The 22,823-nt window shown below is 42.0% G+C and overlaps 1 protein-coding gene across 1 annotated transcript in view; it reads left to right on the forward strand.

The window, feature by feature from the left end:
- Positions 1 to 22,823, forward strand: part of LOC126473909 (serine/threonine-protein kinase 32A) — a 622,586-nt gene that overhangs the window by 572,134 nt on the left and 27,629 nt on the right. The window contains exon 8 of the mRNA XM_050101255.1: positions 18,871 to 18,996. Coding sequence (XP_049957212.1) covers positions 18,871 to 18,996 — 126 coding nt within the window. The remainder of the gene's footprint in view (positions 1 to 18,870; positions 18,997 to 22,823) is intronic.

Raw genomic sequence — 22,823 nt, forward strand, 5'->3', positions numbered from 1 at the left:
GAAATTTCTAGTAAGGTCTTATGGAACCAAACTGCTGAGGTCATCGGTCCCTAAGCTTACACACTACTCAATCTAACTTAAACTAACTTACACTAAGGACAACACACACACCCATGCCCGAGGGAAGACTCGAACCTCCGATTTTCCTTGGATTTCACACGTCCTGCTCGCCCTCCTTCCCCCTCCCTCCCCCCACACACAAAACTGTGAAGCCCATTGGAAAGGCCTCAAGTAACGTAAACAAAGCCAGCACCGACTGGAGCTATGGTGAACTCTCACAAACTCAGTCTGCATCCGAAAACAGCCATATGAGTAACTATCCATACACAAGACGACCGAACTCTGCTCTACACAGTTGTTAAAACGCAGGACTGTGCCTAGGAATACAAAACACTCAAGAAAGTGGAGAATGAAACTACAAAAGGCAGTGGTAGAACTAATTAAGTATCTTCTATTAAGAAGTTCGTTAATTCACAAACGAGAGCTGTGTTCTCCTGTGGTCCTGATGGAACGAAGAGTGGCACCTAACCTTAGATTAAGTACCAGAAGCATGTATTTTCGTACGTTAATTAGGGAGACAAAGAAGAACCGTCGAACTATCCATCACTCGAGACATTGACCACATTGGTAACAGACTCACAGCCTTCCTCAATGTAAAAACCAGGAGTCACGTTTGTATTAGGGGATATCATGTTCAGCGTTTTTCGATGAACTGTCTCCATATTTTTCTGTTAAATTTTGTGATAAATCTAAAACCAATAAACTTGTGAGAGTTTGCCATAGAATGTGCTAATGTGACCACATTAAATTTGTTTTAATATAAATTTGTTTTGGTATACACTGTGGGATGAAAATGATGCAGCTAAGAAAAGAGAATGCCCAAAAGTAATAAGAGGTGAACTAACATAAAAATTATAACCGTCTGTAATTCATTATTCTGTTACTACCATTGTCTTATTGCATACTTCTGATCATTTGTGTAGATTTTAGCACTATCGGTAAAAGACACAGTACTATGTTCATTGTCACAGATATCGCCATCCCCCCCCCCCTCCTTGTATATAAAATGGCTTACACTAGTTCTGAAGCCAATATAAGCGCCATCTCTGGGATCTGAAAGTTTTGTAAGCCTATTAATCTTTGTTTTGACTTACATTCCAGCTGGGTACGAAAATTTTATGTGATCAAATCTTCTTTTTGCTTATATCGTAACAAAGCAAGGTGGTAGAAAAATCCAATAGTATAAAATTTTGGAAAAAATACTATTTTCGCAATTTCTTCTCTTGATAGAGTATTCCAGTAGGGCTGTGTGCATTATAGCATTCACCAGTAGGTGAGTAGTATCGGCTATGGGTGATATTGGGAACATTCATATTGGATACCATTCACCGGCTTACCCTTCTGTTTTCTCTTGTTTTTCTCTCTATTTTGTTAATCTAATATACTGTCATTAACGTTTCTGTTTAACTGAGAATGTTTTGAATATGAAGAAAAGGGAGACGTGGGCCACATGAATTCTTCAAGCTGGTTGTTGTGCTGTTTAAAATAAAGAAACGGAAACACTGAAAAAGGAGTAAGTGCTTGAAGTACTAATATCAACTGTTAGTGACACTAGAGATATAAGAAAGATGAAAATGAAGAAGCTATAGTAGATGAAAAGAAGCTCGGGAGAAAACCAGTGGAGACAGAAGAATCGGAGCTTCTTGATTACTGCACTGATATGGAAAATAACCCCCCCCCCCCCCATGAACCATGGACCTTGCCGTTGGTGGGGAGGCTTGCGTGCCTCAGCGATACAGATAGCCGTACCGTAGGTGCAACCACAACGGAGGGGTATCTGTTGAGAGGCCAGACAAACGTGTGGTTCCTGAAGAGGGGCAGCAGCCTTTTCAATAGTTGCAAGGGCAACAGTCTGGATGATTGACTGATCTGGCCTTGTAACAATAACCAAAACGGCGTTGCTGTGCTGGTACTGCGAACGGCTGAAAGCAAGGGGAAACTACAGCCGTAATTTTTCCCGAGGGCATGCAGCTTTACTGTATGATTACATGATGATGGCGTCCTCTTGGGTAAAATATTCCGGAGGTAAAATAGTCCCCCATTCGGATCTCCGGGCGGGGACTACTCAAGAGGATGTCGTTATCATGAAAAAGAAAACTGGCGTTCTACGGATCGGAGCGTGGAATGTCAGATCCCTTAATCGGGCAGGTAGGTTAGAAAATTTAAAAAGGGAAATGGATAGGTTGAAGTTAGATATAGTGGGAATTAGTGAAGTTCGGTGGCAGGAGGAACAAGACTTCTGGTCAGGTGACTACAGGGTTATAAACACAAAATCAAATAGGGGTAATGCAGGAGTAGGTTTAATAATGAATAGGAAAATAGGCATGCGGGTAAGCTACTACAAACAGCATAGTGAACGCATTATTGTGGCCAAGATAGATACGAAGCCCACGCCTACTACAGTAGTACAAGTTTATATGCCAACTAGCTCTGCAGATGACGAAGAAATCGAAGAAATGTATGATGAAATAAAAGAAATTATTCAGATTGTGAAGGGAGACGAAAATTTAATAGTCATGGGTGACTGGAATTCGAGTGTAGGAAATGGGAGAGAAGGAAACATAGTAGGTGAATATGGATTGGGGGACAGAAATGAAAGAGGAAGCCGCCTGGTCGAATTTTGCACAGAGCACAACATAATCATAACTAACACTTGGTTTAAGAATCATGAAAGAAGGTTGTATACATGGAAGAACCCTGGAGATACTAAAAGGTATCAGATAGATTATATAATGGTAAGACAGAGATTTAGGAACCAGGTTTTAAATTGTAAGACATTTCCAGGGGCAGATGTGGACTCTGACCACAATCTATTGGTTATGACCTGTAGATTAAAACTGAAGAAACTGCAAAAAGGTGGGAATTTAAGGAGATGGGACCTGGATAAACTAAAAGAACCAGAGGTTGTACAGAGATTCAGGGAGAGCATAAGGGAGCAATTGACAGGGATGGGGGAAATAAATACAGTAGAAGAAGAATGGGTAGCTTTGAGGGATGAAGTAGTGAAGGCAGCAGAGGATCAAGTAGGTAAAAAGACGAGGGCTAGTAGAAATCCTTGGGTAACAGAAGAAATATTGAATTTACTTGATGAAAGGAGAAAATATAAAAATGCAGTAAATGAAGCAGGCAAAAAGGAATACAAACGTCTCAAAAATGAGATCGACAGGAAGTGCAAAATGGCTAAGCAGGGATGGCTAGAGGAAAATTACCGAACTATCAGCTTAATAAGTCACAGCTGCAAAATACTAACACGAATTCTTTACAGACGAATGGAAAAACTAGTAGAAGCCAACCTCGGGGAAGATCAGTTTGGATTCCGTAGAAACACTGGAACACGTGAGGCAATACTGACCTTACGACTTATCTTAGAAGAAAGATTAAGGAAAGGCAAACCTACGTTTCTAGCATTTGTAGACTTAGAGAAAGCTTTTGACAATGTTGACTGGAATACTCTCTTTCAAATTCTAAAGGTGGCAGGGGTAAAATACAGGGAGCGAAAGGCTATTTACAATTTGTACAGAAACCAGATGGCAGTTATAAGAGTCGAGGGACATGAAAGGGAAGCAGTGGTTGGGAAGGGAGTAAGACAGGGTTGTAGCCTCTCCCCGATGTTGTTCAATCTGTATATTGAGCAAGCAGTAAAGGAAACAAAAGAAAAATTCGGAGTAGGTATTAAAATTCATGGAGAAGAAATAAAAACTTTGAGGTTCGCCGATGACATTGTAATTCTGTCAGAGACAGCAAAGGACTTGGAAGAGCAGTTGAATGGAATGGACAGTGTCTTGAAAGGAGGATATAAGATGAACATCAACAAAAGCAAAACAAGGATAATGGAATGTAGTCTAATTAAGTCGGGTGATGCTGAGGGAATTAGATTAGGAAATGAGGCACTTAAAGTAGTAAAGGAGTTTTGCTATTTGGGGAGCAAAATAACTGATGATGGTCGAAGTAGAGAGGATATAAAATGTAGGCTGGCAATGGCAAGGAAAGCGTTTCTGAAGAAGAGAAATTTGTTAACATCCAGTATTGATTTAAGTGTCAGGAAGTCATTTCTGAAAGTATTCGTATGGAGTGTAGCCATGTATGGAAGTGAAACATGGACGATAAATAGTTTGGACAAGAAGAGAATAGAAGCTTTCGAAATGTGGTGCTACAGAAGAATGCTGAAGATTAGATGGGTAGATCACATAACTAATGAGGAAGTATTGAATAGGATTGGGGAGAAGAGAAGTTTGTGGCACAACTTGACCAGAAGAAGGGATCGGTTGGTAGGACATGTTCTGAGGCATCAAGGGATCACCAATTTAGTATTGGAGGGCAGCGTGGAGGGTAAAAATCGTAGAGGGAGACCAAGAGATGAATACACTAAGCAGATTCAGAAGGATGTAGGTTGCAGTAGGTACTGGGAGATGAAAAAGCTTGCACAGGATAGAGTAGCATGGAGAGCTGCATCAAACCAGTCTCAGGACTGAAGACCACAACAACAACAACATGGAAAATAACTTTCTAGGCCTTACTGGGAATCACATGATGTCGATGGCGTTCCACCTAGCTGGTCGAAAGTGGTTGGCTTTCTCCAATTTTTCCCCAAGAGGACAATTAGACTATCAAACACACCTTTTCACAGTCTTTCAAGAGCTATGATCTTATTGTTTATGGAACAAAACATCAGTTTTTTCTCAATCCGGAAAACAGAACTAAAAAAAGTACTATTCTATCCTGTTTTCAATATGAAGGAGACAGTGATCACAACTGTACAATTCAAAGCTGTGCAAGTGATTCCTTTCAGTGGCAAATCTATGGTTCACGGGCTGTCATCAGAGAGGGAGTCTCAATACTATCATCACCTACATGTCGGCTACTGATCAGTTTGTTCTCCAGTGATAGTTCCCCGTTTTCCCCAAGACATGAACCAAACGACAGGGACTCATCTTGGAGCCATTGCAGTGTTTTCATACATCAGGTTACATCCAATACGATCTATTCTGTCAGTGAATGAAACATTCTGCTCCTTTTCTGAAACTTTGAGCCAAATATCTTGTTGTTTTAGACAGAAACTATGCACAGTCCAGAAGTCATCGACCAGTTAAAAGTTGTTACTCCTGCACATACGTGTATCTTATTTTTAGAAAAAACACATACATCAAAAAAAGGTTTCCATTACCTTGGTTCCGAGAGTTCCGGAACCTGACAGAAAATTGGAACAGAAAACAAAATAAACATCATTTCTGCCCTTTTTATTGCTCATGAAAACCATACATTGTATATTGTACCACCATACAGCGAGACCTTCAGAGGCGGTGGTTCAGATTGCTGTACACATCGGTAACTCTAATACCCAGCAGCACGTCCTCTTGCATTGATGCATGCCTGTATTCGTCGTGGCATACTACCCGCAAGTTCATCAAGGCACTGTTGGTCTAGATTGTACCATTCCTGCCCACTTTGGTGGCCGAGCGGTTCTAGGCGCTTTAGTCTGGAACCGCGCGACCGCTACGATCGCAGGTTCGAATCCTGCCTCGGGCATAGATGTGTGTGATGTCCTTAGGTTAGTTAGGCTTAAGTAGTTCTACGTTCTAGGGGACTGATGACCTCAGATATTAAGTCCCATAGTGCTCAGAGCCATTTGAACCATTGTTTTGTCCCATTCCTCAATGGCGATTCGGCTTAGATCTCTCAGAGTGGTTGGTGGGTCACGTCGTCCGTAAACAACCCTTATCAATCTACCCCAGGCATCTTCAATAGAGTTCATGTCTGGAAAACATGCTGGCTATCCTAGTCGAGCGATGTCGTTATCCCGAAGAAAGTCATTCACAAGATGTGCATGATGGGGTCCCAAATTGTCGTCCATGAAGACGAACGCCTTGCTCATATGCTGCTGATATGGTTGCACTATCGGTCGGAGGGTGGCATTCACGATCGTACAGCCGTTAGGGCGCCTTCCATGACCACCAGCGGCGTACGTCGGCCCCACATAATGTCACTCCAAAACAGCAGGGAACATCCACCTTGCTGCACTCGCTGGACAGTGTGTCTAAGGTGTTCAGCCTGACCGGGTTGCCTCCAAACACGTCTCCGACGATTGTCTGGTTTAAGGCATATGCGACACTCATCGGTGAAGAGAATGTGATGCCAATCCTGAGCGGTCCATTCGGCGTGTTGTTGGACCCATCTGTACCGCGCTGTATGCTGTAGTGGCTGCAAAGATAAACCTTGAAAGGACGTTGTGTGATGTTGAGCATCATGCAGCTTATTGCGCACAGTTTGAGTCATAACATGACGTCCCGTGGCTGCACGGAAAGCATTATTCAACATGATGGCGTTGCCGTCAGTGTTCCTCCGAGCCATAATCCGTAGGTGTATATTATCCACTGCAATACTAGCCCTCGGGCGGACTGAGCGAGACATGTCATCCACAGTTCCTGTCTCTCTGTATCTCCTCCATGTTCGAACAACATCGATTTGGTTCACTCCGAGACGCCTGGACACTTCTCCTGTTGAGAGCCCTTCCTGGCACAAAGTAACAATGCGGACGTGATCGAGCCGTGGTATTGACCGTCTAGACATGGTTGAACTACAGACAACACGAACTGTGTACCTCCATCCTTGTGGTATGACTGGAACTGATCGGTGGTCGGACCCCTTCCATGTAATAGGCGCTGCCCATGTATGGTTGTTTACATCTTTGGCCGGGTTTAGTGATATTTCTGAACAGTCACAGGAGGCTGTGTCTGTGATACAATATCCACAGTCAACGTCTATCTTCAGGAGTTCTGGAAACCGGGGTGATGCAAAACTTCTTTTGATGTGTGTAGCTGATGGTGGTTAGTCGGAAGCAGTACCCTCGTGTCATCGAAAAGTGTAAGAACGTTCTAGAAAATCGATTCAGCTAACATAGACAGTCATCATGCATTACAATACCACGATAACAGAACCTTTCATTGTAACCAGGGGAAAAGTTCTATTGCATAACTGAGAAAAAGTTCCTGGCAATAATATTAAACACTTACTCATATGAGACATATTCTCAGATGTCTTCACAGTCAAAAAGAGATTACTCTATATATACTAAGATAAGCTGCTAAGGGTGTTCATTTCATTGTAATTTAATTCTAACGAGCTGCATGGTCACCGATAGTATCTGTTCTTTCGGACATGTCCGACAGAACAGATACCCTCTTAATATATATATAGTTAAGGCTCACCGGCCACTTGACCATCTTCTTCTTCTGTGCGAATGCACAAACAGTGCCCGAACTCTTACGGGAATCGGCAACGCGGTGCGAGTAATGAGTATAATGCGCGGGGGCACTACGAATGTAGTGCGGGACAGTACATTGAGAATGTGGTTTTCGAGTGCGGGACAATACATTGAGAATGTGGGTTACGCGGGAGACGTGCCAGAGATAAATCCCTGAAATTGCACTGACCTCTGTGTCCTCGGTGGCTCAGATGGATAGAGCGTCTGCCATGTAAGCAGGAGATCCCGGGTTCTAGTGCCTGTCGGGGCACACATTTTCACCTGTCCCAGTTGACGTATGTCAACGCCTGTAAGCAGCTAAGGGTGTTCATTTCATTGTAAGAAATTACTCGTTGCAACGGTCGTTTGGAAGAGACGACCCTGTTATTTACGCTACTACAGGTCACATTTCAGTTATTGGTAAAAGTTATTAATCATATCGGCAGGCAAGAAAGAGATGCCGTGGACAATTTCGTATTAACAAGTGCTTTATTAAAATGAATGTTCGCTTAATAATTTCAGAAAAGAGCGGAAGAACACAAATGAACCTTTTCCCGTTATATTACCACAGGATTTTTTATCTTTATTATCAAACTCATTAATTAAAAATGCTCTTTGTGCACCAATTTATCGGCAATGCGGCAACAGCAGCAATAAAAGGCAAATGGAAGAACTCCGATATACTAGATTATTGCTCAACATTTAGCTGTAATACAGCACTATCACTGGTACAATGTATAAATATCTTTCAGATTGATTATCTACAAAAATGTCTTTACTCAAGAAATTAGATTTCTATTAGAAAGGAAGATTAAGAATAAAAATGGTACATAATCCTTTGGAAGCTCCGAGACATCTGTACATCAGGTTTTTTCTGACGATCTTGAAATGGCAAAAAGGTACAACGAAGTTAGGAGAGCGCTTTTGGTGAAGAAACAGAATTGAACAAATGTTCCCATAAAATTAGGAAACGTCCGTATAACGACTGCGTAATTTAATTACACGTCATCTAATTTTCAAGATTGATTCAAAAACGCAAAACAACTGTACTTTGCACTAAACACGTTTCACAAATGTTACATATTCCTTATGTGAGAATACAGATCTTTGATACTATTTTACTGTGTCTTTAGATTCATGTCTAACGACATGGAAATCATGTAAGAGTTCTCAAATCACGATGGACGAAACTTAAAGTTAGTCGTCGGAAAAGGCGCTCTTATGACAAACGTCAGAAATCCGAAAGACAGTGAAGTGACTGTTAAGATGATGTGTAGGTGTCCACTGACATAAGCTAGTTAAAACACAACGATATAGAGCAGATTAATTTGTCACATCAAAACTTGTCGTTCATTATTAATGTTTCTCTTTTGTGTGCAATATGTACTAATTAAACATCAAGCTTAAACTTTTCTTTGGTTGTCGTGCGAGCTGTCCTTGAGTTCATAATTCGAAACTTATGAGTTGCAATTACAGAATGTCTTTGAACACTAACTGACTGTCGGTGTAGTTATTTGTAAAACCGTTAGTTGCGTCCTCTGAGGTCAGTCATAAGTTGTAATTCAATCATCTCTTAACACAAATATACTTCATTTGTTTGGCTATGGTGCCCAAGGCTGTTTTACTTAAAATATTTGAAAATTAGTCTTAGCGGCTGCTAGAAATATTCATTCCGTCATAATCATATCATTTCATCGGTATAAAATATCACCTGTGTTTACTTCCTCCGCTTATTAACTTCTTACATCCAGAAGGATCGTCTGCATGCAAATTTGTCAGGTATTATAGATATTATGACGAGTGTTTTGTGTCCCTTTCGCTTGCGGCTCTCGATATTTTTGATGTAAAACACGATTGAATGTTGCACCACTGGTGTTTCGTTACTACTCTCTGATTAAATGTTTGTATGGTTACGTCTAGTCAGACAAACTTAAATAAATATTAGTGGTGCTATATTTGGTCGAACCAACGTCGCAACTAGACGATGATATCGAACGAATAATTCAATATATAAAGCTAGATGAAAATCTAATAACACAGTTGTACGGGAAGGAATAGAAGAAACAGTTTCTATGGAATATTCACTTGGAAGAAGGAATGAGACGAGAGAAAAACTGAGTTGTGCAATAAATTTCAGATGATAATCGCGTATGTTCTGTTCAAGAATCGTAAGAGGATGAGTTATATTCGGAAAAGACCCGGAGACACGGGAAGACTTCAGATATATTAAATCATGGCTAGACACAGATAGCGAAATCAGATATTGTTCAGATCACAATTTACTAAGGATGAAGAGAAGGCTCAAGTTTAAGAGAATCGTCTGGAGAAAGCAGTGTGGAAGGAAGTGGGATATTGAAGTACTGAGGAATGGTGAGATACGTTTGAAGTTCACTAAGGATGAGTAAGTTGCGATAACGAATGCAACAGTGGGCAGTTCATTGAGGATCAGTGGTCTTCTCTAAAAAGGTGAACACAGATGATTGACTGCCATAGGTACAAGGACGATAACGCTGATGGAACCTTGCGTAACAAAAGAAATACTTCAAATGATCTATGGAAGAATGAAATACTAAAGCATTCAGTGAAAGATAGAAACACATCATTATGAGTTACTTAGGAATGAAATGGATACAAGAAAAGGTAAAGAAATGGAAAAAGTAACTATAGTCGGGACGACAGACTCAGCATGTTCAAAGTTTAAAAGAACTTTCAGTGAAATTAAAAGCGAGGGTAGAAACATTAAGACTGCGAAGGGAATTTCACTGTAAACGCAGAGGAAAGAGTAAATGGAAGACCTCTACGAGAGAGAGAGAGAGAGAGAGAGAGAGAGAGACAGAGAGAGAGAGAGAGAGAGAGAGCTTCTCTTTTGACTTGACAGAAGAACAAATTGTAGTCGATATGGAAGTCCTATGGGATGTGTTATTACAGTCGGAATTTAGAAGACCTCTGAAAGACATGAGAACAATAAAAATAAAGCAGACGGAACTGACAACCAAACGACTGTTCAAGTTTTTGTTTAGAATCTAAGGCACAAACGACGTATCATCAGACTTTCGGAAAAATATCATCCACACAATTACGAAGACAGCAAGGACAAATACGTGCGAAAACTATCGCACAATCAGCTTAACATACCATGCATCCAAGAAGCTGATACGAATAATACATAGGATAATCGAAAAGAAAATTGAGGATCTGTTAGATAACGACCAGTCTGGCTTTAGAAAAGGTGAAGGCATAATGGAGACAGATCTGACTTTGAGCTTGATAATACAAGCAAAATTAAAGAAAAATCGAGATAAGCTAATAGGACTGTCGATCTAGAAACAGCGTCCTACAGTGTGAAATGGTGCAAGATTTTTGAAATTATCAGATAAGTAGGAGTAAGCTACAGGGAAAGAGAGATCTATACAATGTATACAAGAACAAAGAGGAAGGAATAATACTGGAAGAGAAAGAACGATGTGTCTGTATTAGAAAAGGTATAAGCCTGTGATGAAGTCTTTCGCCCCTACTGTTGATTCTAAACACCGAAGAAGCAATGACGGAAACAAAAGAAAGGTTGAAGAGTGGGACTCAAATTCAAAGCAAATTGATGTCAATGATAATATTCGCTGATGACGTTGCCATCCTCATTGAAAGTGAAGAACAACAGCAGAATGTGTTGAATGGAATGAACAATGTAATGAGTGATGATTATGGACAAATCGAAGAAAGACGAAGGTAATGAGAAGTAGCAGAATTAAGAATAGGGAGAAACAGTTGGGGATCATGAAGTAGACCAAGATACCTGGGGCTCTAAATAACACATGATGGACGAATCAAGGAGGACATAACAAACAGATTCTAGCACAGGCAAAGAGGGCACTCCTGACCAAAAGAAGTCTACTGGTATCAAATTGGCCTTAATTTCAGTGACGAATTTCCAAGAATATAGGGACTTTTAGAGCACAGTTGTAGGTTGTACAGAATCATGGACCATAGGAAAATCGGAACAGAAGAGAATCAGAGCCTTTTAGAGGTGGTACTATGGAAGAAAGTTGAAAACTTGGTGGACTGAGAATATAAGGAATGTGGAGGTTCTCTGCAAAACCGAAGAAGAAAGGAAAACGTTAACAGTAAGACGAGACAGGGTGATAGAGCTAGTATTAAGACTACAAGGAATAACCTCCATGGTAACAGGAGGATATGTGGAGGGTAAAAACTGTAGGGAAAGACAGAGATCGGAACACATTCAACAAATAATTGAGGACGTAGAGTGCAAATGCTACTCTGAGGTGGTGAGGTTAGCGCAGATGAGGAATTCGTGACTGACCGCATCATCAGAATTCTAATGATAAACGTTATACGTCCTGAAATGTGCAGTGTGATGCGCGACGAAAGGAAATTACGCCGAGAAAACTTATGCCAGAGGCAGGAATACCTATAAAATCTACATTAAGGCGACACTTCCGAATGTAAGCAGTCATCACATGACAATGAATATGTACATGACTCTGTAACACTTTAGGGACGAAATACTTTTGGTTCCAACATAGCGCAGTGCTAGGGTATTCTGTCCAACCTGATGTGCATGGAACCCACACAACACAGCTGTCTTTCAGGTCCTCTAATCAACTTACAGTTCAGTCGTGTGGCTATAGGAAACAGTATCTTCTTGGCTAGCTGTTTTGTTCTTGCATGTAATCATAAACAAATTTACATCTCAACGACTTTGTATCGTTTTAGTTGTAACGTCCCCTTAGAAAAATTATACATGACTGTGCTTAAACTGACATCCAATATTTTCAGCGCAACGCAATCTGGCTTTCAATAATCCCTATAAAAGAATGGCCCTGTCTAACATTAACCTATACCTTTCACAAATCACTTACCTTACAAAAATCTTCGTTACTCGAACTACTGCAATACATCGAGCGCCACTACTTCCAGCTAAATAAAAGATTCAAACTACTGGAGGCACTAACTACTGATAGGCATAGTCAGCAAATGAAAGATTTTGATAGAGAACGAACAATGTATTTACCTTAATAGTGTTCAAAAGTCATAATATATAGAAGTTCATGACATCCAGTCTTACAAAGTTACTGTCTCTGATGGACACACGTCCAGATCATCCGCTCTCAAAACTCCCCCATTTCTCTCCCCACATCCACCACTGCTGGCGGCTCACCTCCAACTGCGCAACGCTACGTGCTGTTCACATCCAACTGCCAAACACTACAATAGCGAATATTAGAACAATGCTAATCAGCCGCAGACTGCACACAGCACAGCCAGTGATTTTCATACAGAGCGCTACGTGGCGTTACCTATATAAAAGCCTAAACAGCTTACTTACATAGTGTCTGAACGTAATCGTGATGTAATAATTGTAAACTACATGTAAAAATTATCGTCATAAAACACTAAGTTTGTATGTACAACAATGAATCCATTGTATCACACAAACAAAAATTATCTATTTCTACAGCGTTCATTTGTTGATATGCTCCTTTATGAAATTTATTGCCCTGACTTACACAAAGCACTGGATTGAGACACATAGGCAGTTTAGAAATTTGACTCTGTCCTTTGGTTTGATGTATCAAGGAGACCTTATCCTTTACAGTTACTAGTATTTCACATGTTCTATTTAGCACAGAGCCTACATAAACACAGCCGGAAAAAAATAGTACGCCTGGGAAAACGACGTCGATTTTGATCCTATGATGGCATATGCCACGTGGAGGATAATATATGTGCTGGTAATCATTTCAGGGTCGTCCGCCAACAGAAATCGTAGTGGCGTAGCTAACAGAGGGCCATCTGTGTCTACCCTTCAGTAACGAATTCTCATAGCCAGAGACCTCGTTGTGGTGCAGACATGCGAAGCAAGCAGTTATCATGCCACGGGTAGGCACTCGTGCTCCGTACAGACAACTCAGCCAGTCAGATTGTGACCTTCCACCGGCCGCGGTGGCCGAGCGGTTCTAGTCGCTTAAGTCCGCAACCGCGCGACTGCTACGGTCGCAGGTTCAAATCCGGCCTCGGGCACGGATGTGTGTGATGTCCTTAGGTTAGTTAGGTTTAAGTAGTTCTAGGTTCTAGGGGACTGATGACCTCAGTTGTTAAGTCCCGTAGTACTCAGAACCATTTTTTTGTGACCCTCCGAGTGGCGGGATGGTCATTTCGGAAAATGCTGTTCATGTTCCACGTGCTGAATCAGCTGTGCAACGATGCTGGTACCAGTGGTCACGTAAAACTTCTCACACCAGTAGACGAGGTTCTGGACGCCCACGCAGCACACGCTCCAGCCAGGATTGTCGTACTGTAAGGGCAGCAGTGGCAGATCGTACAGCTACCACAGCGCACGTAAGAGGGCTTGTGAGCCCAGACTTGTCGACACGAACTGTTGCGAAATGGTTATTAGCAATGGTACTACGGTCACGCACACATCCTGCCCGCCTCCCACTCATACTACAGCTTCGATGTATGTGGTTCAACTAGTGCCGTCAGAGGATCACTTGGAAGATCGAATGGCGCGCCGTTGTCTTCAGCGATGAAAGCAGATTCTGCCTGCACGCAAGTGACGGTTGCTTGCGCCTCTGACGTAGGACTGGTGACCGCTACCACGTAGAGTACATTCATCCAAGATACACTGGCCCTAACCCAGGCCTTAAGGTCTGGGGCGCGATAAGCTACAACTCTGATAAACGTTATACGTCCTGAAATGTGCAGTGTGATGCGCGACGAAAGGATATTACGCCGAGAAAACTTATGCCAGAGGCAGGAATACCTATAAAATATACATTAAGGTAGTATTTCTGGAGGAGACACTAACCAGCGTTCGGGATGTGCAGAATATTGGCAGACACGTTCTTTTGCCGTTCTTGTAACAGTAAGTTTATGTTTTCTTCCAACAGGAGCGTGCTCGCACAAACACACTTCGTGTGAAACTCAAAATGCTCTGCAAGATGTGCAGCATCTTCTCTGGCCAGTACCATCTCCGAACTTGCCTCTAGCCGAGCACGTGTGGGATATGATGAAACCAGAAGTGACTCGCAGTATTCGTCATCTATACTGTGGTGTTGCGGCATGGATCAATACCGGGTACCTCAGAACCGCTTGTGTTAGTGATCTGTTCAAATGTGTGTGAGTTCCTAAGGGACCAAACTGCTGAGGTTATTGGTTATATTGTAACAAACAAGCCCTCGGTCACAAATAGTACAAACTTTAATTTTATTAATGTACTATATACCTAATGTTTTAGTACAGTTAGTCTAATTGTGAAGACGACGTTCAAAGCAGCGTCGAAACCAGGTCCATTTTTGACTTAATATTTGTGACCGAGGGCTTATTTGTTACAATATAATTCTGATACGGTCACTGATTCTTAGCAGCTACGTTCAGAGTTTATTGGTCCCTAGACTTACACACTAATTAAACTAACCTACGCTAAGAACAATAGACACACCGATGCCCGAGGGAGGACTCGAACCTCCGGCGGCAAGTGCCGCGCAATCCCTGCGTGACGCCTCAAACCAGTCGGCCACTCGGCGCGGCTACTGATCTGTAAATGTAACCGTTTCATGTACTGTTGCAAAAACAAATCTTGTGTCACTTAAAAACTTCTAAAAGGGTGTTCTAAGTTTTTTCCACTGGTGTACACAAACGAAGTTTCCTCGTTCTTTTTCAATGGATGGTACTCCGTAAAACATTTCTCGATATGGAGCGGAACCGCAAATATATCTAATTTCACGTTGTTTTCCGCTGGTGGCGCAAACTCTGTAGGTCTGGTAGTAAATTTCATTTTTCCATTGTTTGAAAGGGATACAGGTCCATGTTGCTTCACGTCACCCGAAAGCCTTCCAGATGGATTTTTACGTGGTGGCCTCCCTGTTCAAGTAACTAATGGGCTGGACATATCTGTCTCTAAGGCTGGAGAGCCTTCATTAACATCGTCGGTAAGCCTGTGTTTCGCCATCGAATAGAGAAGAGAGTTTTCTCTTCTTTGTAACTGCTAAAGGAATTGGAGAGCTCACAGTTTATTAGATAAATTGACTTTCTTTATTCATTATCTCGATTTCTTTGGAATAGGGTACTAAGATAGGTACCAATTCACACCATCACCTCCTTTCATGTAAGCATTGTATTGATTTACAAACATAGGCTTCAGTACATCCTCTACGTTTTCTGTATTTTTCTCTTTGTGTTTGCGCCAGAGGCATCATAATTTTTGATATCATGCTGACATGTCGTTTTTCTTTCCATACAAGCAGAAGTATGTCACATAGAGAAAATTATGCCACCTTTCTTTATTATTCTTTATGCTTCGGCTTTCAGAATTTGCTGTAAACTTCTATTCACCCTAATAGTACCATAGACTCTGGTTTTGTTTTTCAGTAGTAACTCTGCACTAGAGGTACTGTAACGCATAACAATTATCGTGGTAGATACAGTGCCTCATACCAAGATAAGGGCCATGAACTGAGAGAACAACGTCTTCCAGTTTCGTTCCTTCTCCACTGTAAACCACCTTATTTCAGACAGCCTCTGTCACACCTGCATACCATCCTAAGAAGTAACCCATATTTCGCAATTTTTGCAGGATCGTACGTTGGTAACGTCAGGCGCCCTCTCCATGGAATCACCCAGTCGTCCCAAGATAACTGTTGATTTGGTTTCTAAAGTAACCTGAATTTTTTGAAGAAATAACCCAGTACAGGTCTGTTCAGATCTGTTGCGACTCATGATTTGCGAAAATACTGTTGTGCCTATTAGAGGGTCTGTTGATCATTAATGTTTACACCTACGTTTTATTGCTTGTCCCTTTAGAAAAATTAGGTAAAGGAGATTATTCATGGCTCTTTCTGTCGCAGCAGATTTCTTGAGTGCTTCAGGCCATGTTTTACGTTTCATTGAGATCTGATCGTCATAGGTGCACAACTCTTTGAAAAACAGTTCAAATAATCATTACTAACGATCAGACTAGTCTATAGACTAGGCTATAGAGTCACACTGCGCTGGAAATTCATGACCCGAGAATGATCTCCAAGCAGTTTCAACTGTGATTGTCAGTTTCACACCGATCAATGTTGTCATTATGACATAACGAACCATTCACAATAATGGCGTCACCTTCATAGTTATTGTCTTAACCACTGGACAACACTGCAACCTTACGCTTTTTCACATGTCTGAAAAAGACACTGTCGCCGGCATCGCCCTCAGAAACCTATATAAAACAAAATTAAGGGATAACTTTTTCGAAATGTTGTAATTGTCTCCCGTTGCAGTACATGAGTTTGACACTTGGCTCAAAGGTGTGTACAGCCTTTCTCCCTAACGGTGCAAAAGTGTCGCGCCCTGCGACGTCACGCCCGAGCTCGGCGACACTTCAAACAGCAAGGTGTCGACACATGCAGAAGAAAGACCACAGCTATACGTTGCGTTAACGGTGTCACACTGGCACATAATTTCTCCACAATTCTAACCAACGCCCCTGTGGACGTGTCACCCTATGAGAAGGTTGTCACAGCATCTCTTACCTACATTTAACCCCATCTTTTGACGTCTCTGCGATGAAGTTCAGAACCACAACACTCAGCGCTGAAATCATGCGGTTTTCTTATCGCTGGTGGAAGAAAACGTTTCAGACATAACGCCACACAGAATCGATGCGAAAAGGCCTCAGTGGGTGGTATAAAAGGCATAAATGAAATCATTCCTTTCATGGGGCGTTGAATCCCACAAAATTCTCATTCAAAAGCATAAGTTCGCAGTGCGATGAGCAACGGGAAGATTTTCTCGATAACCTTTGACACTTCCAGCACCATAGGACGTTTCGGCTCTTCTGTAATGGCATTGTGGGACTGCATCCCGCCGCGCGGGATTCGCCGAGCGATCTAGGGCGCTGCAGTCATGGACTGTGCGGCTGATTCCGGCGGAGGTTCGAGTCCTCCCTCGGGCATGGGTGTGTGTTTGTCCTTAGGATAATTTAGGTTAAGTAGTGTGTAAGCTTAGGGACTGATGACCTTAGCATTTAAGTCCCATAAGATTTCACACACATTTGAATTTTTTTTTTTTTTTTTTTTGCCTGCATCCGCTTTGAAAGTGATAGCACCCCTTTGAAACGCAGTGCCATCGCAAGTTTTGCTCATGTGTACAGGTTGGAATCGTTAGGGAGCGTTCATAACTATTGGACGAAATTTGAACGCGATCCGAAGCAGGAAAGGGTACTTCTTCTTTTCCAGCCCTCCTGTTTTTCGACCGATGACCGTAGCAGTCTGGTCCCTTCAATCCCCAAACCAACCAACCAACCAACCGCCTGTTTTTCGCCCTCCTGTGGCGTCATCACGCGCGAGTGCATTGTATGCATGTTAGTAAATAAGACGGCAATGGGTTAATCCCCCTCCCCCTCCCCTTTCACCAGTTCGTCAACACCGTCTGTGACATCCACGGACGTATACTGAGCACTTTACACATGTACCTGTCAGAAACTTCGACACCAAATTCATCCTGGCGGCTGCACTAGCGCCTGAAGGTAGACAACCCGCACATCGCGGGTGTCGAAGGTGCTGCCTAGCCCCTAGGCGCTAGAGCAGCGGCGAGGCTTACTTGGTGCCGAAATTTCTGACAGGTGCATTTCTAATGTGATCAACAACGGTGCGTGGGTGGTACCGAGCGTGTTGCCGAACTGGGGCAGTGGGTGGGGAAGGGCAGGAAGTTCGATCTCGTTCAATGCTGACGCAGTCCCTCAACGCCCTTACAGAAGGGTTGAAACATACTAGCGTGTCAGCAGTGTCAAATTTTATCAAGAACACCGTTTGTATGAAACGTTTTCCTCGGCCAGACGTACGAAACCCGTGTGATTTCAGCGCTGGGAGCCGAGGTTCTAGCATCCATCGCAGAAGAGTGAAAATAAGGTGTGAAATTTGAGTAAGAGGGGACGTGACGCCCTTCTCGTTGTGTGACACGTTCCTGGGGCCATAGGGCAGAATTTCGGTGAAATTGGATGCCAATGTTAAATCATTCACCCACAGAACAGGCGACATGAACTTCTAAACTGTGGCCCTCCTTCCACAGGTGTCGACGTCTTGCTGTTTGAAGCGTCGCCGAGCGTGAGGCTGGCATAGTAGGGTACCAAGCTTTTGCACCATTACATAGGAGTGTTGTAGCCACCTTTGAGCTAAATTTCAACTATCAAAATACCTTCCCAATGGTAAATAAGCAAACGGTACATGAAGACTATCACTTTTGATACGTTGCTAATGGAGGTAAAGACTGTACGAAGTCTATAGGCAGTGTGTCGTAAACATGATTTATCTCGTGATTCGTCGGCAACAATTTGTGCGCGAATCGCTAGTAAACTCGGATCCGTCCGCTAGTTGTTAAGTGAATACAAAGAAAATCGTATGACAGAATAAATACTCCTGTTTAGCAGTTGCAGAGACGGATCTTCAAGTATCTTTAGTAGTTAGGGACTGATTTTACGACAAGCTTCATGTAGCCTTTTAAGGAACGTCACGTGGTGCCGGTGGTTGCTCGCTGTGCTTGCCGCTGTAAATAACTGGCTGTTCTCTTCACAGCTGCTGAGCGTGCGGCCAGGCGCCCGGGTCAGCTCGATGGAGGAGCTGCGCAAGCTGCCATGCTACGCGCGCACGGACTTTGCCGCTGTGCTGCGGAAGGAAGTTAAGCCCGACTTTGTGCCTCCGGTAAGTGACGTCCACCTATTATTACACTGAGCTGATTAACTGGCTTCTCGGCTTATAGCAAGATGGCATGTAACGCTACCACCGACCACCTTTAAACGGCAATCGATGCTAACGTTGTACCTCTGCGAGGAATTTTTGAGATGTGACCGTGGGATAACCTAATGGAAGCAGAACAATCAAACTTGGATTCGTTTCCGAAATACTCCAACAGAGTGTAAGCAATAGTAAACTGCGGGTCAGGAACATGCGTTCTCCCATCACAAAAGCAAGTTGTAACATTAAACATTAAAACAGGTCGCCAGCCTAATTAGGCTTTCTTGTGCCAAGCATGACGACACAGCAGAAGGCAGTGTGAACGCTAACGTAGCCTTTCTTGACACACACACAGACAAAACTCTTCCTATATACCTGTTCACACTACAACACAGTAACCTAACGTTAAACATAGATGTGCTACTAACTAGTAAGTCAGATAAGCCAATGAGATAGTAAACAGCAACATATACCTCTCAAAACCACGTACCTTAAATGAACTAGGTGCAACAGTTTATAAAGCCAAATAACGACACACATGAAACTAGTGGAAATAATAGACAGGGAAAAGCTTGAAATGATTCAGAATTTAAATCAGGAGTCTACTAATGATCATAATCTATAACTTCACTGCCTAATACAGGGTCTCTAAGCCTGTGCATTAATCGACTTACATTAGAATAGATAACACAGTAAACAATTCTTTCTTAAACTCGCTTTGAAGCAACTGAACAAAATGCAAATCTAACTACACTGGCTCCGAACGAGTCTTTGCATTGCTTCAATAAATAATTACGCTGGTACATGAGGATCGCTGAGCTTTCATGGTTTTAAGAACCATTCCCATTAACAAAACTACACCAGTCTGTATGAGAAAAGCGAAGTATTCTTATCTTTAATTAATAGTTAAATGAAGCACAACAAACTATAACTCTTTAAATAACAAATGCACTTTCATATGCAGTCTTTTTACCTACTCAAAGTTATAACTGGCTGTACAAATGATAACACAACATTAATTTCAAGTTCAACCACTTTCTTATAATAAATTAGGACACTCGGAATTAAATTGACTGGGATAGGAATCTTTTCCAGGTTTGTGATTTGGGATAATCGCGAGTGTAAGACAGACTTTTTAGTAACACCATGGCCATTATTAAATTCAAGCAAATTTCACAAATACCTGGTCCATTTACAGAACGTCAAATACAAAACAATTTAGTGGAAGGATGGTGGCGCCATTTCCAGTGGCTATTAATCTGGCGGCGATGCAATCATGGTATTACTGTAGGTCTCGCCCTATAACGGATCTTCGTCGAAACAATGTTTTTATAGGGCCAAGAACCATGCCATGAAAATAGTATCACCAAATTCAGCATCCGAAGCCCATAAATACTGCCCTTGAGCTCTTCTGGCCTCTTCCATAATTATGGACCAAGTCATTTATAGTACATTACATAACAGTCATTTCAGTAATTATTTAAATTCAAAAGTATAAACTAAACAACATCGTTCAAAAATTTACATAATTGAAACATGTATACATAGGCAAAGAATTTCCATGACAGATACAACATCATACATAAGCAATACTACAAACTGACACCTAAATATCGATACAAATACAAAATAGGTCAAAAACAGGTATTACAAGCATAGGCTGGTACCGGATCTTATTTTACTTCAAAATCAAAGCACGCATTCTTCACAGTGTAATATTCTTGACTACTTCCAAGTTCCGTTGAAATTTAAATTTTAGTTGCGTTAAATCAATCGAGATGAACGTACTATATCAGAGAGCGGAGATACGTTACATGTATTTTAATGGAAATATCTCGTCTTAAACCACATCCTGAATGGAGCTGTTCAAAACGGTTAACCAGTTTTACAGTTCTATAGCTTCTACATTAATGACGATAGTAACAAGGGATTGTTCTCAACCTGTGCATAGTTTTACAAAGTTTTAGTTCTCGACAGAACAATCCGATTTTATAAGGATATGTGTTTCACATGCATGTATACATCATCTTGAATAGTTTTTACGATCCCGTTTAGAAACAGTAGTTTCATTTAACTTCCACAAGCTCCCAATGTTCCCGCTACCGGATATCTGAGAAACATCTAGACGATATTCGAACATGTCCCAACAGACATTAAATAAAACATCGTACGCCAGCACAGTCTCGGGAGCCAGGATATTCCACGACCCTTCGTGGAAGCAAACGTAGTGTATAACAATCTTCGTGGCACACAGTATACCAGAGATGGATTTTATCGTGTCTGTGGCAACCACTATAACTGCTACTGTTATGCGGGTTAGCAGTTCTCCCAGAGTTTTGGAAGGGGAGGTGCACTGGCGAAGATTTCCACGAATTCTTATATAAAAGTTTCTTATCGTGAGATCAGGCCAATAGTTCCTTGAACGATCCGTATAGCTCTTATGGCAGATCCATCACTAAGGCGACTTATTGTTAACAAATGCTCCTACATGCAGTGGCGAGTGCAGCGGTGTTCCATCCTGTTGGAAACTAAAATATTCGTCATGTTCTAACATAAATTGTGGAAAAGCCTGTTCTCAAACGCATCCATGTACGTTATTTCTGCAAAAACGGACGGGTCGTCAATATTTTCTCAGGAAGCGGCACAAAACACGTGAAGCTTTGTAGGTACTTTCTATCGGTCGACTGTGGTATGTGGCTTGTGTGTTTAAAGGTGTTCGCTGATTCACTCATCCTTCATTTCGATGGAATATTTTTGCATATCTACTACTTCCGCTCGCTGGTCGATTTGGATATCTCCATGCTACCTGGAAAGTATTTAGCTTTCACTGGCGATCTTCGGAGAAAGAATCTCAGCATTTCAGCTAACAAAGTCTAGGTCTCTGTGGTACTGTGTGAGCGCTTTGTGTCTGAAGGATGGGAAGGAGGCAGTTCCAAGGACACTTGCAAAGAGTCAGTTGTATGGAAGTAGTTGTAGTGAGGCAGTTAGCCTGTTGTGGGGCGTGCACCGTCCTAAGTGGGCTTGCCATATATTGCAGTGCATCTTATTATCAGTTAATCAGTGCTGAGGAGTTTTGCGCGTGAACTGCATATTATTATGAGTTGGTGCGAGCAGGCAGTGCTGAGCCGGAAGAGGCTGATTCAACGTTGTTTGTATTAAACAAGATGTGGTCAAGTAATTCTGTTGCCACTCGGTTGTAGAGAACGAGTGCGTGATGCTGGTTCAAATGGTTCAAATGGCTCTGAGCACTATGGGACTCAACTACTGAGGTCATTAGTCCCCTAGAACTTAGAACTAGTTAAACCTAACTAACCTAAGGACATCACAAACATCCATGCCCGAGGCAGGATTCGAACCTGCGACCGTAGCGGTCTTGCGGTTCCAGACTGCAGCGCCTTTAACCGCACGGCCACTTCGGCCGGCCGTGATGCTGGTATTGCTATTGAGAATAGCTACAATATTAGTGTTGAGAGAGTAAGCTATATTTTCTGAATTGATTTTCTGAAATGACTCTCATAGAGCCGAAGTAAAGTGTTACTGATTTTCTTTTATTATGGCTTTGCGTGTATCTGGTGGTATTATGGCCGATGAACCGTGGAACAGAATGACGATTAGGCTGGGTCTAATATTCAGCAATGGTTACTTTCGCATCCAAATCTAAGCCGCCATCGGAGTTAGTAAATCATGGTATTCATTCACCAAACAGACAGAAAATGTTTCTCTACGTTTCTTAATATTCCCGATTCAGGAATCGAAACAAATGTAAATGTATTGAGTGCAGCAGATGTTACCTG

This window comes from Schistocerca serialis, chromosome 4 (assembly GCF_023864345.2).
Source record: "Schistocerca serialis cubense isolate TAMUIC-IGC-003099 chromosome 4, iqSchSeri2.2, whole genome shotgun sequence".
Lineage (NCBI taxonomy): Eukaryota > Metazoa > Arthropoda > Insecta > Orthoptera > Acrididae > Schistocerca > Schistocerca serialis.